The 20,852-nt window shown below is 45.4% G+C and overlaps 1 protein-coding gene across 12 annotated transcripts in view; it reads left to right on the forward strand.

The window, feature by feature from the left end:
* LOC134927833 (NFX1-type zinc finger-containing protein 1-like) overlaps positions 1–20,852 on the forward strand; it is a 585,162-nt gene that overhangs the window by 392,031 nt on the left and 172,279 nt on the right. For all 12 annotated transcript variants that reach the window (XM_063922818.1, XM_063922822.1, XM_063922829.1 and 9 more), the window contains one exon: positions 8,750–8,834. In XM_063922818.1, coding sequence (XP_063778888.1) covers positions 8,750–8,834 — 85 coding nt within the window. The remainder of the gene's footprint in view (positions 1–8,749; positions 8,835–20,852) is intronic.

Here is a 20,852-nt window from a genome sequence, read left to right on the forward strand (position 1 = left end):
TCGCCCTGGGTCAAAAAACATCAAGGCTGATGCGCTCTCGCGGAGTTTTGCTCCAATCCAGGAGACCACCGAGGAGCCGTTGCCCATTGTTTCCCCATCATGTATTAAAGTGGGCATTACCCAGGACCTCTTATCATTAGTCCTTAGAGCACAGGAGCAGGCTCCTCCAGACCTTCCGGTAGGTCTTTTGTTTGTGCCTCCTAGGTTAAGACAGCGAGTGTTCCTGGAATTCCATGCCAAGAAGTCTGCAGGTCATCCGGGTATTGCCAGAACTCGGGAGTTGCTATCTAGGGCGGTGTGGTGGCCCTCGGTGGCTAAGGATGTGGATCAGTGGGTTCGGGCATGTGACATCTGTGCCCGAAATAAGACTCCTAGAGGGGTTCCTGTTGGCCCATTACATCCACTCTCTATCCCATCTAAGCCATGGACCCACATTTCAATGGATTTTGTGGTGGACTTGCCCAAATCCTCGGGGATGACAGCCATCTGGGTTGTCGTTGACAGGTTTTCGAAGATGGCGCACTTCGTTCCACTGGTTGGGCTGCCATCAGCCAGACGCCTGTCTGAATTATTTATGCTGCATGTTGTGCGTCTCCACGGGTTGCCACTTGATGTGGTCTCTGACCGCGGATCCCAGTTTGTGGCCAAATTCTGGAGGGCATTTTGTTCCGATCTCCAGATTTCTGTCAGCTTGTCGTCAGGCTACCATCCGCAGTCTAATGGGCAGACTGAAAGGGTGAACCAGTCCTTGGAGCAGTTCCTCAGGTGTTATGTCTCCAAGTGTCAGACTGACTGGGTTGCTCATCTGTCCATGGCGGAGTTTGCCTATAACAACGCGGCTCACTCTGCTACAGGGATCTCTCCCTTCCTTTGTGTGTATGGGCATCATCCTAAGGCCAATTCTTTTGACCCCCTGGACTCCACGCCTGGTGGTTCCTCTGTGGTTTCGGTCCTTAGAGGTATTTGGCGGAAAGTGAAGAAAGCCCTTGTGTCTGTGTCATTAGTGACCAAAAGGGTTTTTGATAAGCGGAAAAGACCCTGCAGCTTCAAATTAGGAGACTTCGTCTGGTTGTCTACCAAGAATTTGAAGTTGAGACAGCCATCTCATAAGTTAGGGCCCCGGTTCATCGGCCCTTATAAGATCACCAGGGTTATCAATCCGGTGGCATTTCAGTTAGATCTGCCCCGTTCTTTGGGTATCAATAAAACATTTCATTGTTCCCTTTTAAAACGGGCGATTAGTAATCCTTCCAGTGGAAGACCTTCCCCTCTTCTGATACGTGGCCAGAGGGAGTTTGTTGTTGAAAGGATTCTTGACTCCAAGGTGGTTCGGGGGCGGCTGTCATTTTTGGTGCACTGGAAGGGGTATGGCCCGGAGGAGCGGTCGTGGGTACGCAGTTGTGATCTTCATGCCCCCAGACTGATACGCTCTTTCTTCTCGCAGTTCCCCGATAAACCCGGTGGTAGGGGTTCTTTGACCCCTCGTCAGAGGGGGGGTACTGTTAGGGTCTCCTGCCCTGTGCTGCCACGTCGTCATGGCAACCGGGAGACAAGTGCTAGTGGAGTAACCTGAGCGCAGCTGATACTCCGGTTCGGGTCTTTTGCTGTGCAGTGGTTATAGGCTCTGTGCACGGCAGGGGATCCGGTGCTGGTTTTTGTGCTCACAGTCTGTGAGGTCTGAGTGGGGCGTGGACAGCACCTGCTTTATAAGGCCTCTTTTCAGGGTAAGCAGATGCTGCTGAATCTTTGTTGGTTAGTCAGTTCATGAAAGTTAGCCAGTACTGTGTAGCTTTGTATTTGTTTGTTGCTTACTGCAAATAGGCCTGGGGATTTGGTATTACACTCTGCCAATCCAGACCTAGCAGTAAGACTGGAGTCAGTCGTTTAGCTTGCTGGGGTTCTGTTACTACTCTGTGAACTTAGCAAGTTTGCGGCTGTATTCTAAGACTTGCCTGTCTAATCCTGTCTCACTGTGCTAGGTGTCAGGGGTCAGTTTAGTGGCAGTAAGCTAAAACCTGTGCACTGCAAGTGAGAATTAGGATTGTGGAGATTCTCCTTGTGTCTATCATTCCATCTCTGACCAAGGAGTTTACTGCCACACCCGTTGGTAACCCTTTAGGGTTTTTGCTGTTGCCCTTAGCAACAGCATTTCGGGTTCTCTACGTATTAAAACACAACATCTTGTTTTTTCCATCTGAAGCAGTTCTAATACAAGGGAGATACCCAGTTCCTTAGCCTCTGGGCTTCTCTGTTCACTTTGTGTGTATTTTGTTACCCTATCACCTTCTGTGTACGTTATGTCATATCCCCCAGTTTGTCTGTGAGTCCATCTGTTTTGCATAACAGTTCAAACACCAGTACATTCCTGCAGACACTGGAGTGCATAACAGTTCTGACACCAGTACTTTCCTGCAGGCACTGGTGTGCATAACACTAACTCCTGTTTCGCTAGGAAACAAATGGCATTAATAAGGGATTTTAAAATCTACCGGTTTTCCTTTACCTTAGTATTATGCATGCTGATATTTAATCTCCGCTGTTCACTCAAAGCCAGACCTATCCTTGTGATTCCAAAAGTCTTTAAAGTAATTTGGCTTTGGAAATTAATTACTGACTTTTCATGCTTGCTGAGGCTCCTTGGCAGATTTTTCAAGTCACAAAATCCTGTGTTAGTCCAAACATTGTCGACGGTGGTAAACAGAAGGCAGGGAAAGCAGTATAGGCGATTCCTCGTAGCACAGCCACACAACCAGTCTTTTCACTGGTACCACTCCACTTGGAATGTCCGTGTAATTTTCTTCCGTCCTGCCGTTTGAAGAAGGCCCTTAAGCTCAGGCATTGGTCTTCCATTAGTTATCAGTCCCCGCTTTGCCTGAAAGTCCAACTTGGAAAACTGTTTAAGGTTTGCTATGATGTCGTTTTCCATTTTTTCAAACTAGCTTGAAGTCAGCTATCAAATCTAACAAAAAAGAGAGAGCGCTGATGTAAGACACATGATTTACTAGAAAGTTATATAAATAAAAAATATACAATATATCCTGACCAAAAAAATAAATAATATGAAAAAATGACATGTACGCACACATACATCTATGGGGTCAATCCAAGTACGTGCAAGTAGGATTGTGTGAGTGGGATTTTTTCTGAAAATTTGCACTGCAAAATAATTTTGCAATCCAATTAGGAACTTTGCACTTAATCAGAGTAAACTCACTTTTTTTTTTGTTCACTTTCCTTATCCCCACTTAAAGCCTACTATATGATTCCACCTTTTTGGGGTCTATGAAAGTCTCCCCACTTTTCTCACATCGCATTTGGCATAGTTTGCAAAACCAAGCTGCAGGTGAGCATATATTCATGTGAAAGCTGAAAATTATTTGCAGACTTGCACCTAATTGGATTGGACCCCTATCTGGTTTTAACAAAAACGGTATGATTTTGAAAACTACTAAGTCAGTCAGCAAAGGAAAGTGTGTGTGTGGGGGGGGGAGCAACATGGAGTATCCCATTTTTCCTAATGAACCAGCCATGTTGATAATGCCATAGCAGTGGGAACACACAGCATAGACGTCCCTTGCTATTACATTGACCAGACCCAAACTAGTTGCAAGGGCTGGAATTTCCTGGAAAAGCGGGGACTCAACATAGGATCCCCACCTCCCAAGCAATAACCTTTCAGTCCTGTGCTATGCCCCGCACCCCTGGATGGCATTGGGTGGATGCACGTTTTATGATATAAAAGTGTTAAAGTGGATATACACCTAAAGATATATCTGCAGATCAATCTGCGGATATATCTGTTGTTGAGGACATTGGAAAATGAATCTACAGTATGTGTGTATGCATGTATACACAGTGAACATATACTGTATAATTATATATACATACATATATATATATATATATACAGCATGTGTATATGTATATACAGTATATATATATATAGATATAGATATAGATATAGATATATATAAACAATTCCAATCGCACAAAACAGCAGCACTCGGAGACGTCCAGAAGTGAAAATGGTATATAGTTATGAACCGAAAACCAACGTTTCGGGGGTCTCTGGCCCATTTGTCAAGGTGAATAAGAACAATTAAAACATTTACATACCTTTATAGATAGAAGAAGCCAGCCAGTGTCTTGCGTCCATCCGTCAGTGCAGCAGCCCGTTCCATTTCCGGTCGCACGGGCGGCTGCACTGACGGATGGACGCAAGACACTGGCTGGCTTCTTCTTTACAGAAAGGTATGTAAATGTTTTAATTGTTCTTATTCACCTTGACAAAGGGGCCAGAGAGCCCCGAAACTTTAGTTTTCGGTTCATATATACTGTTTTCACTTATGGACGTCTCCGAGTGCCGCTGTATTGTGCAAGTGGAATTCTGTTAATATCAGAGGGCACCGGAGCAAACTGTACTTGAGGGATGAGTGTTGGTTCTTTTGTACATATACATATATATATATATATATAATTTTATATTCGGTGTACATAGCAGCGGCACTCTCAGGTCATTATCATACAAGTAAACTGGCTAACGTCCCATTGATGCAACGTTTTGGTTTATTTCAACAATCGTCAGGCATTTTTGAGCCGCTGCTATGTACACCGAATATACATATTCGCTATGCACACCGTCCAGGTGAAAACTAAATTAAAGGAAAAAAAATATGTAGGGGTCCCCCCTATTTAATGGACCAGCACCGGGCCCTAGGAGCCAGCCTGATTCTAAAAAGTATGGGGGGGAAAAATTGTATGGATCCCCCATATTTTTAGAACCAGCACCAGGCTCCTCCAGTAAGGGAGGGTAATGCCACAGCCAGGGGACACACTTTACGGGGTCCCGTGGCCAAAGCATTCAGGCCCCCCTAACTAGTCAGCAAAGGCTACAGGTTCCTAGTGAAGTAGGGACCCCCCAATACAGGGGTCCCCCTCTCCAGGGTACCCCAGGCCTTTGCTGAAGCCCGGTGCTATCGCCCACACCCCTGGGCGGTGGGTGCAGGGTTGATAGCTTATGTAAAAGCAATATTGTCCTTTACAATGGGACTACAAGTCCCAGCAAGCCTGCCACTCATGCTGGTACTTGGAGAACTACAAGTACCAGCATGCAAGGCATTAAAGGCCCGCTGGTACCTATAGTCCCCCTGTAATGGAAATATTAAAATAAAAACAAAACACTGGCTTTTTAAAATATTTTATTTATCTGCAGCTTCGCCTGGCGGGTCGGTGGCCATATAGCTCTTTTGCGCGGCCGCCGACCCACCAGGGCTTACGCCGTCTTCGCCTGGCAGGTCGGCGGCCATATAGCTCTTTTGCGCGGCCGCCGACCCACCAGGGCTTCCGCCGACTTCGCCTGGCGGGATAGCGCCCACCAGGGCTTCCGCCGTCTTCGCCTGGTGGGTCGGCGGCCATGTAGCTCTTTTGCGCAGCCGCCGACACACCAGGGCTTCTGCCGACTTCGCCTGGGTGGCAGCAGCCTGTAAGCTCTTACATGGCTGCTGCAATTTGAAAAAACTCTTGCGCTATAGTTATATAATTACAAGATATGGCTGACAAGAATGACAAACTCCTGATAAATTCAAAATATATTTACTATTGTATAAATTATCATATAATAAAACAAGACCGGTCTTTAAAACATCAAAAAATAATAACAAATATGTATACTTTCTAATACATGGAGGTGGACTTAAGCATACTCTGTGCACAGACGTGTAAAAAAACAAGCTCTATAGCTATATGGCTTAATGAGGTCAAGGAATGTTTTGAATCAAGTGTGGCTGCTGGTAAGACCCATATATTAATTGTTCCCAATGGATAGTCACTTTGTATCAAATATCTTTATGATGTGAAGATCCAACATGTAACAATAGAATGGATATGAGCTTTTTGTAACCGGAAACTTTACGTGAGATGTGAGCAAGTGGTATCAGCACAAATGCATCCCGACGACCACCGCAGTGGCTTGGAGCTGCGGGAAATAAAGGCACCTGCAATGGCGCCCGCTGTGATTTAACCTGCTCAGTCGCGATGCTCCACGAGTATCCACCTCTACGTGCCGTTTGCAGGCACCGGTCAGCGGCTCCTCTTTGTATGAAAACAAATTCCAGGCAGAAGAATGCTGCAGCCAGTTCGTGATACGGGTCTAACTTCAGCTGGGGTACAACAGAATCAACTTCTGACGCGTTTCGCTCCTCCCACAGGGGCTTCCTCAAAGAAGCTGCCCTCACCCAGGACTTCTGACGTCTTCACCTGGTGGGCGGCAGCCTTTAAGCTCTTTTGCATGGCCACCGCCCACCAGGACTTCTTTCTTCTGGAGCTCTTCTCTGCTCCTACACTGCCGACGAACTGCCTGCTCCGGGGGGGGGGGGGGGGGGGGGGCGATGACGCGGTGAGCCGTGATTGGCACATGGTGGCCATCTTGGATTCCAAAAATGGCTCTGCACAGCAGTGCCATTTTTGTTAGTGGCAAAGCCCTCAACCATGTTGCCTTAATGGCTGCAGGGACTGGATCCATGATCCAGACCTGCAGTCAAAATGCCCGCTGAGTTCCGCCGCCGCAGTGAGCCGTGATTGGCACATGGTGGCCATCTTGGATTCCAAAAATGGCTCTGCACAGCAGTGCCATTTTTGTTAGTGGCAAAGCCCTCAACCATGTTGCCTTAATGGCTGCAGGGACTGGATCCATGATCCAGACCTGCAGTCAAAATGCCCGCTGAGTTCCGCCGCCGCAGTGAAGTCCTGACGCTCGCCGCCGCAGTGAAGGCCCGCCGCCGCTGAAGTCCTGCTGCCCGCCGCATAAGTCCCGCTTCCCGTCTCTGCCCACGCCGCTGCTACCGCCCAACGCCGGGTTCAGCACCACAATCAATGTGCCTGCTCATCAAACGTGATGAGCAGGCAAATGTACAAACTAGATTTGTGCACCGTGCAGTGTAGGGAATTTGAATGAATAAAAACAAGTTGAAATTGGAGTGGGGAAGGCGGGGGGGGGGGGGGGGGGTAGGAGAAATTAATGTACTGACTGTGTTATTATTGTGGCGCTAATAAGTTGCAGAAAGACCTGGACAGTGGACATCGAAAATAAAGCAGTGGTGTGGCAGTGTGTGTAAACTAAACACTTACATGCACTGACACTGACTGCAGAAGAAGACACTGTCAAGGCACTAGCTCTCTCCTCTCTCCCTGTAACAGCAGCACTGATGGTGACAGCCGCATGAAGGTCACTGTCAGTGCTGCTGCTGCCCAATTACTGTAACAGGGGCATGCTTTCATGGGCTGAAAGCACGTCCCTGCTGCACTGCGGCACCTCTATAGGTGCCGCTTCTAATGCTTTTTTTAATGGGCTTTTACAGCCCTCTGCATGGCCACGCCCCTGCCCGCCCCCTGCTTCCAGCCATTTACAATTAGCAGCGAGAGGCACCATTCAAGGTGCCTCCGCAATCGTTTTTTTAATGCTAAAACAGATTAGGTTACTATAAGAAGATACTTATGACACAGAACATGTCATAAGTATCTTTTCTGTATTCTTTTAATCCCTTTAATGACAGGGGAGGCACTGCCTCCCCTGACTGCACGTCCCTGCCACTATCTGTGTATAATCCTTCTCTCGAAGTATGTCGTCTCCTCGGGCACAGTTTCTAGACTGAGTCTGGTGGGAGGAGCATAGAGGGAGGAGCCAGCCCACACTCTCAAACTCTTAAAGTGCCAATGGCTCCTGGTGGACCCGTCTATACCCCCATGGTACTAATGTGGACCCTAGCATCCTCCACGGACTACGAGAAAAGGATTTACCGGTAGGTAACCAAAATCCTATTTATTCTTTAAATTTTTTCTTAGCCACCTCACAGAAGCAGTGAAAAGCCATCCACAGTGTACCAGAGGGGTGTGGTTCATCAAATCGACAGTATCTAGGTCGACAATGTTTAGGTCGACCACTATAGGTCGACAGTCACTAGGTCGACATGGATGGAAGGTCGACAGGGTTTCTAGGTCGACATGTGCTAGGTCGACAGGTCTAAAGGTCGACATGAGGATTTTTATTTTTTTGGGTGTCGTTTTCTTCGTAGAGTGACCGGGATCCCAAATTAGTGCACCGCGTCCCCTCGCATGGCTCGCTTCGCTCGCCATGCTTCGGGCATGGTGCCTTCGCTTCGCTCGGCACAGATTACCGTTCCAATCGTAGTCCACGTGGATCGTTAAGTATGAAAAAATTAAAAAAAAGAATTTTTTGAAAAAAACTCATGTCGACCTTTAGACCTGTCGACCTAGCACATGTCGACCTAGAAACCCTATCGACCTTCCATCCATGTCGGCCTAGTGACTGTCTACCTATAGTGGTCGACCTAAACATTGTCGACCTAGACAGTGTTGATCTTCAGACCGGATCCCGTACCAGAACTGCTGGCTACATCTTTGCCTGCACAGGAATTGGTTTTACACATGTACAAAGTCACAGATGAATGACAACAGAACCTGGTGTGAGGAAAAGCCATGGCTGCTTTTTACACAGATTCAGTCTAATTTTGCACACAGATGTGCAAATGTTACACTAAATTAAGTTTATGTGTTTTAATTATGTCAATAAGACACATTTTCAGCGAAAAAGTTGCTCAGTGCAGTCGATTCACACAGGACCTGACTTACCGATAGGGGCCATCTGACATGGCTAAAGAAACAAATGATCTGTCTATCATAGTCCAAATAGAACCTACTACAACTAAATCCAGTCACACTTTTATTCTTACAGGAATACCTGGAGAGTACATCTCGAGTTTCATGTAAGATTGCAGAATGGCTGGGAACTTCAAAAGCCTATCAAAGTACAAGAAAAGGTAAATGCAATTAAATTGCTGACACAGAAAAAGAAGAAATGATAATTGTATGCACTGCAAATAAAGAAGCAAATATGACTAAAGGAGCATACACACGGTGAGATTTATCGTGTGATTTTGACTATATAGTCAAAATCGCAAGAAAAGTTAGTGTAAATCACAATGTGTTAGCCACCTTGCGATCCCGATGCGCAGTCCTGCGGGGTCGGTATCACAAGGCTAAATAGACTGTGCAGGCAAGTCAATCTTGACTATCTAGTACTAAAGTATAGTCAAAATTAGCATACAAAAAAGGTCCTGTACCTGCCAAAAAGGTCCAGTTGGAGGGTATGCAGTAGCAGGATTTCAGCTCTGAACTTGTGAAGAACTGATTTCCAAATAAAATGCCAGCGTTTTAGAGAGCCCAGCTGGCATCAATCACACCCCAGTTAAGTTGAACTAAATTGAATTGAGTAATTGAAATAAAACAAAGTTGTGGAAAAATACACTGTGTTAAAATAAAAGGAGATTCATTTTGTGGCTAAAATAGGTATTTAGGATGAATTTCAGAGTAGTATAACGTAGAGTGTAATAAAAAATACAATGCAAAATTAGTTACTGTCCACACAATACATTTGTACTGCAGCAACCTGAGCTGAAAATAAATAAATGAAAATGTAGCATCTACTAAATTAATAACCAGAACTCAGGTTATTGCTAATTCAGTCAGGGTTGGTCATCCCATTATAACAGGCAGCAGAGTCTGCCCTACAAATAAATATTCCAGGTGGCGCTTAAAAATACAGAAAACAATTAAACATGTTAAAATAAAAAATATTTTTGTTTATTATTGATAAAAAAGAGATAATATAGTGTAGTATACACTGGTAACACAAACTCCCGGGAGTAAACAATATAAAATAAATATAAAATCCACACCACAGTTAGGAGCCTAATAGATGCTCACTAGATCAATACTGGCTATACTGATACAGGTTGAGTATCCCTTATCCAAAATTCAAAATCCCACATTTGTATAAGATAAATGGTTGTAACATTATACACTGATGGCCATAACTGCTGTGTAGTATATATTAATATGATCTAATCACACAGGTGTGCACTCCAGCGCTAGATGTTATGTAAAATAAAAGTTATATGAAAGTCACTCACATGTACATGGAGAATCCTTAGGTGCCAAACAATGATGACAGCACTCCGTATGAGGCACCTTAGACTGTCATAATTTGAAGCAGACACTTATGTGTAACAGGGTGTCTGGACCCTCGCTAAATAGCGGGACTGAGGTGTACCGTATGTATACGGAGTAGTTGGATGAATGTGATATCAACCGCCCAAGTAATTTATCCGGTCTGGAAGCGGAGGCAATGAGTGGGCACCCAGGGTGCGTTGCTGGAGTAAGAAGAAAACCCGTGAAGGTCTTGATGTTTGAAGTTGGCGGTGCGCTTTCGTGCAGGTAGCGCTGCGCGTCCGGCAGCGGAGGCAGATGATGATCACCTGTACTGGGCACCCTGTATCAAGGTATAACCGTGGTAACCCGTGCAGGGAGCGCTGTGATGGAAGTAGTCAACTCCGTCAGTTTACAGCTGGATCAGGTGTAGAGATGGAGAGCAGTCTCCGTCCGAGCACTGACTATCTCCCCATGTGCTGCACTGGTGTCAGCTAGGCCAAAAACGTTCCAGGTATCTGGCTGTTAATGCAAGATTGTAGCCCTCTGGATATGCTGGGTGTGGAATGAAGTTCTGTCGAGGGAGAATTGTTGGAATGTCCTGTATCCTTAACGCGTTTCAACGCACAGCAGGGCGTCTTTATCCAAAGGCAGGTATCTGAGTCGGCCCTAACCAATATGATGCCCTAGGCAAGATTTTGGCTGGTGCCCCCTTGCACAGACGCTAGTTCCGCCTCTGACCCTGTACCCCTTTCCCAGCACCATCACCCCTCACCCATAGCAGTCCTCATTTTGGTGCTCCTACCCCCTATATTTTAAATAGGAACAGTGTGCACATTCAGTGCGCAGCCCAAAACAGTGCGTGTTCTTGCTGGGAAGGGGCATGGCCACACAAAAATACCCCTAGTTGAAATTACGCAACACAGTACTGCAACTTTATTCACATTATATCATGCAATAGTGTCTCTTATTTACATCACACAGTAGTACCACGTTACTCCTCACAGTAGTGACCCTTATTCACATTACACCACACCATATTGCTCTTTATTCACATTAGACCACACAGTAGTGCCCTTTCTATACGTTTCACCACCAAGTACTGTAGTACACCTTATACACATGATGCCGCACATTAGTAATGCATTTCGTATGCAGATAGAGCCGCAGTCACACACAGAATATAGGCATGCTGCATATCATTTTAATCAGCAGAAGCTGCTTGTGCCCCAGGCATTTGCCTAGTTTACCTATGCCTAGGGCCTGCTCTGACAGGCAGACCTGTAACATGGGGTCCCTGTTCAATAATGTAAGCCAGCCCCTGATTGGTCAGCATGGTGCTGATTTCCCTAGGAAAATTAGGACACCTTAGGGAAAAGCAGGCCCATACTAAACAGCACTAGGGCTCTTCTTAAACCTCCCTGGTGGTAGTGCCAGCAGCCATTAATGCTTGGGTGTACTACTACTTATAAGAACTAAAAGTACCTGAATATCCATGGGTTCCAAGACATACTGGTGCATGGAGAAGTAAAAACAGAAGCATGCACTGGAATCCACAGCCTGCTTGAAGCTATAAGTCACATACTGTACATGTAATTAATTATTTTATATAAACCCTCAACTACTGTATGCCCACGTTAACCATTTTAATAAACACCTAGACCCAAAACTGAAGAAGACCATAGCGAACCTTGATCAACAATGTAATCAAAATGGAAATGGGAAAAACACTGAAGTGAATGAAACACTAATCTTTATTAGTAATAATAATCATTAAAATATATTTTGAATCCAGGAGAGGGGGGGTGTAATGAAGTCCGAGTTTGGTGGCCATACGGGATGCCGGCCATACGCAGGCATTTTCAAAGAGGCAGTCATGTACAAGGCATGGTTTCCCTTGTACATGATTGCCCCTTTAAAAAAAAATCTGAGTTCGGTCGGCATTCTGCATGGCCCCCAAACTTGGACTCTATTACATCGCAGCCCAAGACTTATTCATATTAGGAAGTGAAATATTTTATAAGAAACCACAAAACAAATAGATAATTACAAATAAAGTTATATTGAATTAAAAAACAAAAATAAAACTATTGGGGACATGTACTAAGCAGTGATAAAAGTGGAGAAGGGACCCAGTGGAGAAGTTACCCATGGCAACCAATCAGCTGCTCTGTATACTTTTATAGTATGCAAATTATAAATGTTACGTCAATGCTGATTGGTTACCATGGGCAACTTCTCCACTGGGTCACGTCTCTCCTTTTATCATTGTTTATTACATGTCCCCCTTTGTTCCATTGGGATCCGGTCTGAAGATCGACAGTGTCTAGGTCGACAATGTTTAGGTCAACCACTATAGGTCGACAGTCACTAGGTCGACATGGATGGAAGGTCGATAGGGTTTCTAGGTCGACATGTGCTAGGTCGACAGGACTAAAGGTCGACATGAGTTTTTCAAAAAAAAATTCTTTTTTTTGGATTTTTTCATACTTAACGATCCACGTGGACTACGATTGGAACGGTAAAGTGTGCCGAGCGAAGCGGTAGCGGAGCGAAGGCACCATGCCCGAAGCATGGCGAGGGGACGCGGTGCACTAATTTGGGATCCCGGTCACTTTACGAAGAAAACGACACAAAAAAAAAAAATCCTCATGTCGACCTTTAGACCTGTCGACCTAGCACATGTCGACCTAGAAACCCTGTCGACCTTCCATCCATGTCGACCTAGTGACTGTCGACCTATAGTGGTCGACCTAAACATTGTCGACCTAGATACTGTCGATAAAACGAACCACACCCGTTCCATTAAGTGTATAAAGTTTGTAAAATACAGAAATGTATTTGTGAGGAAACCACGCTTAGTTGGGGCAGTGGTTTCCCTTGGTGAGATTCAATTCACTCGGGCAGATCAGAATATATAAAAAATAAGGGGAAGCAGTGAAAGGAGTGGAGAAGTGAGCCTGTGTAGCAGTTGTCCATGGCAACCAATCAGCTGCTCCATACAATTGTATAGTGTGCACATTATAAATGATACTTCAATGCTGATTGGTTGCCATGGGCAACTTCTCCACTGGCTCACTTCTCCACACTTTTCACTACTTCATGAATAGACAACTAAGTTTTTATTATGACAGTACTACACCATTCGATGTTCACATGGGGGGGTAATTCGGACTGCATCGCTGCAGCGGCAGTGATCGTAGTCTGAATTACTTTGTGGTGTGCGCATGCGCAGTGGCCGCACTGCGCGTGCACACCCCGGGAGCCCAGTGACATGCTATCAGCATCTCAGGGCTGTGATCACCTGATTGACAGGCAGAGGCAGTCTCAGGATGGGAGGGGGCGTGCCAACGGAGTTAGAACACCGTTGGTGGGTCGCGGTCCAGACATCAGAGGGGTGTCCAGATCATTGGGGGGCGGGCCGCGGTGGCTGCGTGATGTCACACGCAGCCGCTGGGACACGGCGAGTAGCGGCCTGCTAGCGTGCATGAGCTGCACTGGCAGGGAGCTACTCGTCAGGTACAAAAGTTTCGCCACCGTGCAATGTTTTTGTACCTGTGTGTGTGGGGGGGGGTCAGGGCCTGACATGCAAGGCGGACTAGCCCTGTGCTGGGCACCCCCCGCATGTCTGTGAAACTGATCATAGAGGTACTAAATTTAGCACATCTAGGATCAGATCTGAATTACCCCCATGGTACAGGGTAGTTGTTAGCATGTATCCTCCAGCAGTCTCTTGCAGTCAGCATCCACAAGTAGCAATAGCAATAATCTATATCCTTACCACTACCGTTTGCTAAATAGTCTTGTGACTCCCAGGACACACCAGTGGCGGATCTAAACTTTACTTTTAGGGGGGGCGGTTTAAGAATTCTGACTCCTCCCCTCTAATCATAGCTACTCCTGCTTAGTTATGCCCCTCCCATTTTAAAAATTGAAGGGGGGGGTTAACCCAGAATATTCATTCACAAGAAATAGATCAAAATAAATAAAAATGAGCAAACCTTTTATAACACAAACTCCAGTCTTCGTTTTCCATTGTTCGCAAAGCGGTCAATCACTTTGCCAATGTCAACTGCAATTTCCCGATGGGTGTGTAGAAGAGCTAGACCAGTCAACCTCTCCTGACCCATTTGGTTTCTTAACCATGTCTTCAAACGCCGTAGTGAAGAGAAGCTCCTTTTGGCTGATGCAACACTTATGGGGGGGCAGGGGCAACGTTAAGTGAATTCTCAGAAGGAAGTTCACTGAGGAATAAACATCTTCATCACAATTGTGCAAAGCTTCTTCAACAGACTCTGGAAGAGTCATAGAGTAAGCCAACCGTATCCATTTCTTTTTTCCAGAGTTGAACCTCCTGAAAGAAGTTCACATTCCAGTCCAGGTTTGGGCCGTAATAGTGTTAGCGGCGGGTCGCACCGGCTCCCGGATATTGCTAGGCAACGGGGACGGCGCGTCACTTCCGCAGCTAATCCCCTGCTCCCGGCCGGTTGCCTGCCTTGCCAGGTGGCCGCTCGGCACTGCAGTCCCGGCTGTTACTAAGCAGCCAGGACGCCACACGCTGTGCACCAGCTAACAGCTGGCTAATTTGGATCTGGGGCTGGGCTGCCTGCTGATTGGGCCACAGGGGCTTTTTATGGGAGCCAGATTAGCACAGCCCCGCCGGTGATAGCTTCTTGTGAGCTGCTTCCTGCCCTGGAGCGTTCCTGTCCTGAAATCTTGTGATGCTGTCAACCTTTGATCCAGCAGTCCTGAGTCCTGGTGTCCGGAAGCCTGTTATTGGAATCTTTCCAGCTTTCCAATCCTGTGAGCCAGTGCCTGCGGCCTTGGGGTTCCCATTCACCTGCGTGTATCTACACCGTTGTTGTGAGTAGCGGCATAGCCGCACCTTACGGCCTTGGCCGTATCATTTTCTTTTTGCTTTGGTGTTTTCTGCGGAGGTCTCCGCTTAAGCTGTCCTCGCCGGTATACGACTGTGTCGTGTTGGCGTGTGTTCAGCGTTGCTTTTGTTGCAATTTGTCTTGGCGGCCGCGCCGCGCATACTTTTTGTTAGAGTTCTATAGTTGCCCCTAACTCGGGTTTCTGTTTTTAGTTAGAGGTTCCCCTTGTTCTCGCCCCGTCTCAGTTTTTGCCTTGTCTCCAACTAAGACCGGGAGACATCGGAGTTGTGCAGACCTAATCCGCCCTTCAAACGCGGCTGCCGTGGGCCCAAGCAAACATAGTCTCGCAGGTGTAGACTGACCACGTGGGTGAGACAACGGAGTCAGGGTTCCGTAGGGGTTGCTGCTGAACTTCGTCCTAACTACAGCATAACGTTCATGTGCTTGGGACTTATCCACTCAGTCACTTACATTCCAAGTACAGTGAACGTAACAAATAGATGACAATAGGTTTTACAAAATGTATTTACTTTCAATGTCAGTAATTCTTTGTTCAAATGCAAGATGTTTCTTGGCAGCAAGCAGATGAGTTCACAAGATGTCAAAGTTTCAACAGAAAATCTGATTTGCAAATCACTTATTACAGAATCTAGCAAAGGAATGTGATATTCTGTGATATTCCTCTGGTGTGGAAAATGGTACATTTGCTGTATGCATTTGATTTTTCTTTGTTATTCTGGGTAATTCTATTGCAACATCTAACTTTGGGGTCGATTCAATTCGGCAACAGATGAATAGCGCTGGGAATTAGCTCCCGACGCTATTCAATTCAGCTACTAGTTACCCGCAATTGTCGGGAATTCTTCTCTCAACCCCGGGGGGTGAGAGAAGAAAACCGCCAAAAGTGCTGCCACGCGGCCGGCGCGAGGCTGATTCTGTCGGGAATCAGCATCGCCGCGGGTAGTTAAGTCGGAGAATGCCTGTTCTCCCGACAAAACTACCTGTTAAGTCGCCGACTTAACTTTAGCTGAATTGAATAGCGTCGGGAGCTAATTCCCGGCGCTATTCATCTGTTGCCGAATTAAATCGACCCCTTTGACAACATCTCAGATGCTTTTGCAAATATTGTTGAAAACTCTTGAATACAATTTAAACGCTGGTTGTTCAGAACTGACAGGAGATCAGTGGCAAGGTTAGCAGCAGTGGCGGTTCTTGCCACGGGCAAGCAGGACTTTTGCCCGGGGCGCCGCCTTCCGGAGGGCGCTGGCGCCATCCGGAGGGCGCCGCACTGTGGCAAGATCCGCCACTGCTGCCCGCTGTGTCCCCCGTCCGCCTCCGCTGCCCGCTGCCGTCCCCGTCCTCGGCGCCTCCTGTGAAGGGAACTAGACGCTATGCGTCTAGTTTCCCTTCGTGGAGAGTAACTGCTGAGCGGTGCGCGATGACGTCATCGCGCACCGCACAGCAAAGGTCCTCTCCACGAAGGGAACTAGACGCATAGCGTCTAGTTTCTCTTCGTGGAGAGGACCTTTTGCTGTGCGGTGCGCGATGACGTCATCGCGCACCGCTCAGCATTCAAGTGGCGCTTTCAATGTACAGGGGGCGTGACTCACCACGCCCCCTGTATTAGGCCACGCCCCTTTCCTGCCCGGGGCGCTCTGCGCCCTTGAACCGGCCCTGGTTAGCAGCACCAGTAAAGTCTAGAGTTTCTTTTGGAACAGCCGGCTAAGTTGTAGACTCAGAGCAAATATAGACAAATGGCAGTGCAAGGCCACTATATTATCAACACTTGATTGAAATGAACAAACTCTTGGCTGCAATGGATGTTGCTTTTTCATTCCATTCTGATATACATTTAAGTGCCTGTACAATTTTTTCTATTCGGTCAAGAAATTGAATCAGGCTTTCACTTCTCTCCACCCAACGGATTTCGCACATGCCCTTTAATTGTGCATCAACAACATTCATAAGAATATGATTTCGCTTAGGTGAAGCATTAAAAAAAGATACAACTTCCTTGATGATGCCAATACTGTTGCGTACACTCTGAACTGTTGAAGTCTTGGACATCGACAAGTTTAGTGCATGGTTAAAGCAAGGGCATCTTGTAGCATATTTGGCCTCCTTTTGGATCTCTGCAACTGCACCCAGCTGCTCTGATATCATCAGGGAACATCCATCTGTGCCAATTCCAACACAATTCAGCAGGTCTAAATTTTACTTATTCATTTGACTAATTACAAGCTGGCCCAGCACTCTGTCACTCACTTTAGGCTCAAAAGATAGCAACAAATCCTTGAAACAAGCCTTATGAACATTTTTAAATGCAATGAAGTATTCATGTCTTTGGCCTTTGTACACATAGGTTAAACATAGATATAACTGAGAACAGTGGGAAATATCAGTAGTTTCATCAAATATTACACAGTAAAATCTTGCCTCTTTGGCACGTTCAAGAATAACAGTCCTGATCTCTTCTGCACAACATTCAATCAGCTGGTTTTGAGTAGTCTTGCTGATATAAGATGCATTTGCTCGTGAATTCTCAAGGTGTTTTGCCCTAGCAGCATCCCCACTGTTAATTTTAAATCGCAGAAGCTCTCTAAAATTTCCTTCATTAATCAGTGGTTCTGTGTCAGCTTCTGTAAATAATTTTGTGCCATCTCGATGTCCTCGAAGAGGTATGTTCTGTCTGCCAAGAAACAGGATGGTTTCTATTATAGGCTTCTATCTCTGTCTGTTCTCTTGGACCTGCTGTAGTCCAGTTGAACTAATCCTGTTCATAATATCCCTCTCTGGTGCATAAAAGGCCTTCAGAAAGTATTTTGCTGCTTGCGCAAAATCCCTGTGGTATTGTTGCTTCTCATGAGTGCATAGGTCTCCATCTCTGCCTAACAACTTTGCAGGTTTCTGAAGAGGAACATGTTTGTGGTAGCCTCCCATTCCTGCTGTAACCAATAGAGCACAATATTTACAAAAGACTCCTTTTTTAGCATCAGAATACACCAACCATGGAAAGCTGTCCATATGAGAATGATTTTGAAATCGTTTTTCTTCTTTCTCTTTTTTATTATGTGTTGAAAACAGTAACTTGCATCCAAGTGAAGGCCTTCATTGTCTCTCCAGAAGCTCATGTTTCAAATTGTCATCAATAGCTGTAACTGAGTCAATGTAGATTCCAATATTATTCTTCTGCACGCTGCCACAAGCTTGAATTGAAGAACAATCCTCAGCATATTCATCTCTGTTCAATTCACTAGGTTTTTCCATCTGATTTAGGTCTTCATCTTCTACCCTTCTCTTCCTTTGCATGAAGAAATTCAAGGTTTTCTGGCTGCGTTTCATTTCTTGCCTCGTAATCTTAGTACCCAAATTAGATAAAAATGGACAGGTGGATTACTAAACATTCCAACTTTTGAAACCAACACACACACACACAAAGAGAAACACCAGTGTTTAACATTTTTATTTCTTAAAATGTCTTACCAATCAAAGGAATCCAAAGCTATTCCTTCCACGACCTTCTTCTAGCTTCTTGTCTGCGTTAAGGCTAGCAGTGGCTGTTTTTCAACTGTGTTCTTGGACACTGTCACAATAGCAGGCTGTTCCAGAGATGATTTTTCTAAAGAAAAAAAATAATTATATTTTATAGATAGGTAGATAGCGTATAATGGCCGGCATGGCCATCTTCTAATCATGCTTCAGGAAAATATGTCATGGCTTGGCTTTGTATGTCTGCTAAGTTGCACCTTTCATATACTCACATTGGGTAGGTTACAACAGTAAAGCTAAATCATACATTAGCAACTTGTGTGAAGACATCAGATGATTTAGGACAGTGGCTGCATAGAGAAGGTGGACAAGCTGGACTCTATGACTGGTACAGGCTGGGGAAGTCTCAGAAACAAAAAGAGTGGTGGGTGGCTGGTCCTGGGGTTTACAGCTGATCTTTTACAGGATGGTGAGCCTGAATAGATTATTGCAGGGCACCAAGCATGCAGTTTTTATCCTTAGACATAAAAGAATTTATGTAAGTGTTCTCGTCTCCTGTTACTATTGTGTATTTCCATACATAAAAACATCCAGACTCAGAAAACCAGAAAGAGAAGCTCACGCTGTGGGGCATTTAGGATAGAGCCATGTCTGATTACTTTCAACATGTGCTGGTAGTTTTGCTTCCTCTTCTGAACTTAGTATTTGGACATTTATGGACGTCAATATGTGCACTAGGTTGGTATTTGAGAAGTCTGTTACTTAATATTACATTAGACAGCCGAACACTAAATGTAATAAAGGTGTAGAAACACATATGTACCTAACACCACTGAGGGTGCCCCCGCAGCACTGCAGTGTATTAGCTGAACAGTACGGCAAGTATGAGAAACTGTTTAGCTAATACACTGCAGTGCTGCGGGGGCACTCTTAGTGGTGTTAGGTACATATGTGTTTCTACACCTTTATTACATTTAGTGATCAGCTGTCTAATGTAATATTAAGTGACAGACTTCTCAAATGCCAACCTAGTGCGATGATCGGGTTTGTGCACCTCTGCTACACATCCAAACGCACACTAACACAGCGAATTCCCCCTACCCCTTTAGGCGGCGACTACCTGATCGCAGAGATGCAAAATATGCACCCTAGAGATCAGGTCTGAATTACCCTCATAGCTGCCTGGCTCTCCCTCCTGTCACACACTATAGTGTCTGCTGTACTGCTGTATTCACACAATATGCCAATGGCCTTTATATCTCCAATACTTGTAATATTGCAGCTAATAGCAAGGGCAATCTATACCTAATAACAGGATATAACAGTATACATGATACACCTATGTTCTGTTGTGTATATACCTAGACTGGGCCAAGGATTAAAAAGTACATTATACTGTGAGAAACAAGTGATGAATAAAGAGGTTCTCAGTCCAGGTCCGTCTCGTTTCGTCACAGTATTAATCTTGCCTTTAAATGGTTATTATTCAAATTATTACTTTAGAATATAATCAATGGCTGGTATATGATGTTTAGTTTAAAGTACTGTAGCACAAGTTAATTTTTCCTTGTCAAAGTTATATATATATATATATATATATATATATATAAAGAGAGAGAGAGAGATACATAATGGAGTCTTTAGTTATCATTCATGTTCCTATTATTATTATTAATAAATATTATAAAATTCACAGTGAACCTTGGGCCTAATTCAGACTGGATCGCTGTTGTGTGAAATCGCACAGCAGCCAATTATCGAATGACTGCGCATGCATATGCAAATTGATCTTGATCCAGAGGCACCAACAGGCTACAGCTTTATGCTGTCCCAGGATGCAGTGGGGCCTCCTCTATAACCCTGCAGGCACTGTGAGCTCAATTTCGTTAACCAGTCCAATGCAGGAGCAGGTAAGAGAGAAGGTAGATGTTAGTCACATAGAACCATATTCTCACGACAGGAACCCAGTGTACCTCACAAAAAGAGAGTTAACCATGGTAAGTCTACCATAAGTCTCCTTTTCTGTAGCGGGGTACACAGTTCCTCATAGGAGGGGATGCACCTTAGTGGGTAAGAGAACCCAGCTTCCAAAGGAAGCATCCTGGGAGGCGGAAGTATCAAAGGCATAGAACCTAATAAACGTGTTCACAGAGAACCACGTAGCCGCCTTGCACAATTGTTCTGTGGATGTGCCACGGCGGGTCGCCCAAGAAGGTCCAACAGACTGAGTAGAATGGGCATTAATAGCAGCATTTGGAGTGCAGCGAAACTGGTCATGTGCCTGTGTTACCAAGCTACAAGTGCACTGGAGAAAGGACCCGACCCAACCCGCGGACATAAATATCCATCGCATCTAAAGAGGAGCCCAGTAACAGTTTGGATTAGGAGGCATCAGACCGTACTGCATGAGGAGCCGATCATTCAGGGACACTTGAAGCACATCAACCTCTAACGGTCAAAATCGCAGTACTCCTCCACTGGTCT

This window comes from Pseudophryne corroboree, chromosome 5 (assembly GCF_028390025.1).
Source record: "Pseudophryne corroboree isolate aPseCor3 chromosome 5, aPseCor3.hap2, whole genome shotgun sequence".
Lineage (NCBI taxonomy): Eukaryota > Metazoa > Chordata > Amphibia > Anura > Myobatrachidae > Pseudophryne > Pseudophryne corroboree.